General features: G+C 46.3%; 1 protein-coding gene across 3 annotated transcripts in view; it reads left to right on the forward strand.

Annotated features, from left to right (window-relative positions):
* The window catches only part of IGSF3 (immunoglobulin superfamily member 3), a 98,553-nt gene extending 93,610 nt beyond the window's left edge, over positions 1-4,943 (forward strand). For 2 of the 3 annotated variants that reach the window (XM_029230454.1, XM_029230453.1), the window contains one exon: positions 1,799-4,794. In XM_029230454.1, coding sequence (XP_029086287.1) covers positions 1,799-2,049 — 251 coding nt within the window. In that variant the 3' untranslated portion in view covers positions 2,050-4,794. Of the gene's footprint in view, positions 1-1,798 lie in introns of all 3 variants that reach the window. The other variant, XR_003794612.1, reaches the window with a different exon arrangement.
* The last annotated feature ends 1,105 nt before the right edge of the window (positions 4,944-6,048 follow it).

The following is a 6,048-nucleotide window of genomic DNA, read 5'->3' on the forward strand; positions in this document are numbered from 1 at the left end:
GATTCCAGCTGTCCGGAAGATAAAATCAGAGCTTGATGATGGACCGCTAAGCAGTTTTCTTGCCTGTTGTGGGCATTTAGGATTTGACAAACCAGTTCATATAACTGACCCTTGATTGCCCTTGGGAAAAATAGAGAGAGGAATTAAAGTGATAATTGAAGTGATAATCTTTATAATAAGCTTGATGCTCCACCAGATTCAATTTTCGTTGGATTTCATTATACAAGTGTATTGTTAGATGTTACCTTGTTAACTCGTTAGAATATCCAGCTTAGTCTCTTCTTAGCAAATCAGCAGCAGAAGAGGAAGAAAAAATAAAATGAAGTCTGAGTACCTCACTGCCATTCTCCCTTTTTCTCAAGTTCCTGAGTCATTTTTATTTCGGAGGGTAACTTGGAGGATTAGGTGGATTTTGCATGGTTAGTTGGGAAGACCAGCCTAGAAGGGCAGTGATGTTACAGAGCATCTGGAAAGAGCTTAGCAGCAGCTCTGTTAGCCAACAGCTGTTGCTACAGAATGATCCAGAACCCAATGTTTTTATAATACCGAGGGACTCATGAACAGAGACTGGAGGAAATTCTTGCTGACCTGAATTATTAGCCCTAACGAGGAGCTCTTTTGGTTGGCCTTCTGTCAAAATGTGGAATTTATCAGACTGAAAATGGTGTTTGTTATAGTAGAATTAGCCTATGATACAGAAATTAAAAATTGGCTAAAAATTTCAACTTCTTCTCAATCACAACATTTTATCAGATCATTTTCAGTTTTGTCAGCTTTTTCTTTTCTTTGATAACCTCCTGTTTATTAAATAGAACCTTATGAAACTGAGGTTTCGTTGGTCAAAAGTGTTTGATATCACCAGTCTCATAGACCTTGGAAATCTAGTGAGTGTAAGTGTGCGTTAAATTTTCTTAATCATACTGATGAGCGACAGCTATGCGGTAGAAAGGAAAGCCCAAAAAACCCCCCCAAAAACCCCTAAATCATACTTAGACCCTCTAACGATCTGCTGAATAACCCACTGTCCAAAAGTACAAGGGAAGGTGTTTAGACCACATTTTTTTCAGCCCACTGTGGCTGTCCAAACTTAGTAAACTTCATCGCACACAGGGATCATCCAGCAGCCTTATTTTACAGAGAAAATGCAGCCTCCCAGAGCCCAGGCTCCTGTCACAGAGCAGCAGTCCTTGACGAGGTCAGGGGTGTGAGGTTTCATTCTCCTCTGTATCCAGGAATAACTAACACTGTGTTCCGTGCAGCCACAGATACACTGCAGACATTTGTAAGTGGTCCATAACGACTTTTTAATTGATAACATTAATCAAATGAGCATCATTTCTGGTAAAACTGCTCTCAGAAGCTGGTGGGTAGAGAATGTGTTCTGTTCCAAAGAAGGACATCGGCAGCAGAACTAAGTGCAAAGGGACACGTAAAATACAACCAGGAAGGAGGTTCAGGCTGAAGTGGATTCAGCATCTTCACCACCCCAGATACAGTTGAGTTCACAATCAATCAATTACACTTTCTTGTGTGGCTTTCCAAGCAATACAACTGACTCCTAGTGGGAAATGGAGGCATGGCTTTGTTTGAACTTCCAGCTGTGTTGGAAGAGATGGGGTTGTGAAAACAAGAATACCAGGGTAGTCTGCCCTCTCCAGTAGTGGCAGGAGGGGAAAGACAGGGTGGATGCAGGAGTCCTGCCAAGTTGCATCCATGCAGTTGGGTGGGGTCTTCAGGAGTGAGTGAGAGTCCAGGTTCCCAGCCCTCATTGTCCTGTCACCCTCTCGGTCCTTTTCAGGTTCCACCCTGCAGTCCAGCATCTGCTCCAACGACGCACTCTTCTACTTCGTCTTCTTCTACCCTTTCCCCATCTTTGGCATCCTTATCATCACCATCCTGCTGGTGCGCTTCAAGAGCCGGAACTCCAGCAAGAACTCCGACGGGAAGAATGGGGTGCCCCTGTTGTGGATCAAGGAACCACACCTCAACTACTCCCCCACTTGCCTGGAGCCCCCTGTGCTCAGTATCCACCCAGGAGCCATAGACTAAGGGGACCCCTGGCGGTCATAAGCCACAGAGGAGCTGAGGCTCTCCCCCCTGCCTCTTGCTCTGCGATCAGACAGCGGACAGCACCCGACCTCTGGGGCGCTCCCACAGAACGCGGTCGGACTTGAGAAGTGTTCAGTCACCGCTCAGCCAGAGGCAGACTGCCTCTAGGTGGCAGTCTTGGTTGGTTAGCTATTTTCGAGCAGATGGCGCCATCCTGCTGAATTAGGTTGCTTGTTTCTGTTTTCGGTAATGTGGTGAGTAGCTCCCGGTGCCGCGCCTACTCACTGGTTTATATAGTATTCTCAGATATAGATGTTACAGGGGTTCTTATTCTTTGTAAGGGACGCTTTTTCAATCCCTTTGGTTTACGCTTTTTGGATTCCGTCATGTTGTGGACAAATTACCCTTAAATACGACTGATGGCAGCAGGAAGGACGAACTTTATAGCGCAAAGGAATCTCTTCCAAGACTTTTTTTCATTTTTGCACACTTGAAAATGCCACCCATGGATCAAAATATACCCAAACATTTTTTACTTCCTTAACGAGACTTGAAAATTATGTGTAGTGTGGGCCCAATTTGTATCTTATATTCTCCCTCAGCTGGAGTTGTTGGAACCACTTTGTAGTCAAGATGAAAGCATTGAATTTTGCTTCAAAGAACTGTATGTACAAGATAAATCCTGCATAACCCCACTAGGAGTAGATAGCGCCCAGCCTAGCCTATCTGTTGGGGAGGCAATAGGCTTCATCCCAACCTTGCCAAAAAATGAGCAGACTCTGTTGGAGAACGAGTCAGAAGCTCCAAACAGCACACACTTTGCAAGTTAAAGTGGGCAGAGGGCTGCTTTTGGCAGCTACTGACTTTCAGATTGATCAAAGTCACTGATTAGTGAAAGAAGGAACCAAGGCTGGTCGTTGGCTTGGTCTGTTCTGCAAGGGCAGTTTCTGACTGATAATTGCGAGCAGGTGGGCTTCTATTTTCAGGTGCTTTGCCAAACTCTTAAGGGAAAATGGCCAGTGAGCCTTCAGAGGGCCCAGCAGCCCCCACATACACTGTCGGGAGGCACTGGGGCTGGTTGACAGCTAAGGTTCGTGAACGTTGGGACAGTCAGCCAGCAGTGAGGGGGGGGGTTTCCAGAGCCAGCCACTATAGAACAGGGAGGAATAACTACCTCCCTGGAGATACGAAGACTAGGTTTTCCTTCTTCCTTCCAATTAGATTTTTCTCAAAGATACTGATGTCTCTCTTCTTCGCCGTTTGACCTGCATCTCACTGCCATAAGAATATCTGCCCAGGTGAGGCCCAGACGCAGCCCTTTGTAATCTTTATGGATTACCTCATCTCAGCAGAAAGTGATCACATGCCTTTGTCCGTGGATTTTTTATCTTTCCCTTTCTTAGCTCTTGTTTGTGGCTTTAGGTGATTTGGTTGTTCACTGTCATGGCAGCTTTTCATTTGAATGCCCCTTAAAGCCTGGCGAAGGCCAGTGTCACCTGTTATTTCACACTTGCTGGGCAAGATGCCGGGCTCCGGAGCATCGTCGGTTGCAAGTGTTTCCTTTTGTGCACTCCGTGAAGATGTTTTCCTGCCCTGGCTTTCTCAAATTTTGCTGGCCACAAGTTCCATCTCCCTTCCTTATGAACTTGCAGCTTGAATCCCAAGGGAGTTCCCACTTTGGAAAAAACCTCCAGGGATTCTGGAACTAGGTCTTACCAGAGAGATTAGTGTGAAACCCTGTTCTGGGACAGAACAGACTCCAGGGGAGCGCTATAGGATTCCAGGCCACATGGGTACTGATCCTCACTGGCGTGTGCGGGTGTGCAGGGGGCCTGGGTGCTCGGCAGGTGCTTTGATGTGTCATAGCCAAGGGGGAAGCAAGGCAACTGCCCAACCGTCTTCTGAGGGGCTTACATAGCCTGCCTTCTCTCCCTCCCAGATACACCAGTCCTCTCCTGTGAGACTGTGTAGGCACGGCCACCTGAATCCCACTGATGCCTCATGTGCTCATCCCCATTTCTTGTGCTGCATCAATGCTGTAGAGGTACACAGCAGGCGCAGTGTTGAGGAAATAAGGCGGTCTTTGGCCCCATTTCTTCACTTCAGGGTGTGGGCTTTCAGTGGGAAATTGCTGGCCCTTAATTCATAGAGTCAGCTCGAGAAGACGATGTACATTCCCTCTGTCTGAAAGGAAAGATGCCGGAGGGCTGGCTGGAACTGGGACGCATAATGAAGATCTGAGTTTGAATTGGTTCACAGAAGAAAGAAAAGCCAGTGCTGCACATAAGTAAGTGAAGCACTTGCAGGAGATTTGAAAGGAATAAAAGAAACCGAAGCCAGTATTTTAATAACTTTTTTTTTTTTTTCCTGTGCGTTTTCTATTGGGCCAGGGGATACTGTCAAAGGGTGAGCTTTTCAGCTTTCTAAGAAAATCCCCAGGACCTTCTTTCTTTGGCCATTTCTATGGAAATGTGGCGTCAGATGAGTGATAATGGTGGCCTCCGGTGGCTGGGAAACCTCACTGCAAGTTGCCTACAGGAGAGACACGCAGAGGAAAACTGCCGACTGCTCTCTTGACTTATCTACATCTACGATGTTGCATTAATGAAAAACGACACTGTGCTAGGCCCGTTCCAGGACATGGATATGACCACACCCTCTTTCCCTAGGGTGTTTCTGTAGCAAGTTTTCATATTCTTTTCAAACAATGGTTTCTCTGCGTTAACTTTTGAAGAAGAAAAAAAAGAGGTAGGGTAGGCAAACTACCCATGCATGATGTAGAGAGCTGTTGATTTGTTTTTGTTTGTTTTTTTAAAGGAAAACTATTTGTAAGATGTTGCACTAAAATGTTTTATATACACTTCAGAGACCTGTAGTAAATTATGTTGAAAATATGGCTGTTTACATTGACTAGAGTCCACTGTCCTTCTTTCTCCTCGCTAATCAGCCACTCTGTCTACGGAGCTGTGCCCTGGGGGCCTGGAGTCCTGCCCCAGACTTTGGCTTGCTAAACTCAGGGTTTGTGAATTGCCGCTTCTATTATCACGCCTCACCCCCAGTGCAAGTGGCACCTTTGTACAAGTGATAAAAACCACCCCTTTCTCAAGACACTTTACTCTCAGCTGCTGAAAATGTACGTATATCACACATACATACACACATACACATCTACCCTGACTGTCAAGGGCAGAGTCGTGCACCGCTCAACACACAGGCCTGGAGGCCTGACAGGCCAGTTCAGAATCTAGCTTTCTTTTGGGTGGGAGTGGGGTGGAGGTGGGGAGACAGGATGCAGTGAGAGGAGGCTGATAGAGGAGGGGAGCAGGAACCTGGGACAGCGTTCTCCTCTGTCTTGGCAGCAAGAGCACACCATCTTCTTCAGACTCTGTCGTATTGTCCCGACAGTGAAATGCTCAGCAAGCCTTTTCCAGGATGGAGGAAAGCGCAGGAGCTGCGCACTCCCGTGCACTGAGCCCACGGAACACACCCGTCTCTGTTTCCTGCACAACTCAAATGCTGGGAGGTTTTGGGGGGAGTTCACCACATCTGCAAATTGAGAAGAATACTAGAATGTTGACAGCTATGGCAGCGACACGTGATTAGTCAGAACCCATCTGTAATTCTTTAAAATTCACAGAATGCAAAAGGAACTAGATGGAGGTAAAAAGCAGAAGGAGGTACTTCCTTTTCTTCTTCTTTTTAAAACTCAAGCCTTTCAAAGGCTTTAATATGTGCTTTCCTCTGCTCCCCAGCCCCATTTGCCGCATCCTTATCAACTTCTTGCAGCTGCTGGCTTGGTCGGGAGTTGAAATGTGACTGTTTATCTCTTGGGTGCCCAGAATGGTTCCATGTTAAGTCTTATGTATTATTTTTGCCTAATTTTTTCCAAATGCTCTCTTTTTGCCAGGGAGCATTTTAAAAAGGGAAACAGAATATTATGGAATAAAGATTACCCCCCCCCCACACACACACACCCTTGGTGCAAATCCGCCCAGGGTT

This window comes from Monodon monoceros, unplaced genomic scaffold (assembly GCF_005190385.1).
Source record: "Monodon monoceros isolate NGI ecotype Baffin Bay Population unplaced genomic scaffold, NGI_Narwhal_1 Super_Scaffold_18, whole genome shotgun sequence".
Lineage (NCBI taxonomy): Eukaryota > Metazoa > Chordata > Mammalia > Artiodactyla > Monodontidae > Monodon > Monodon monoceros.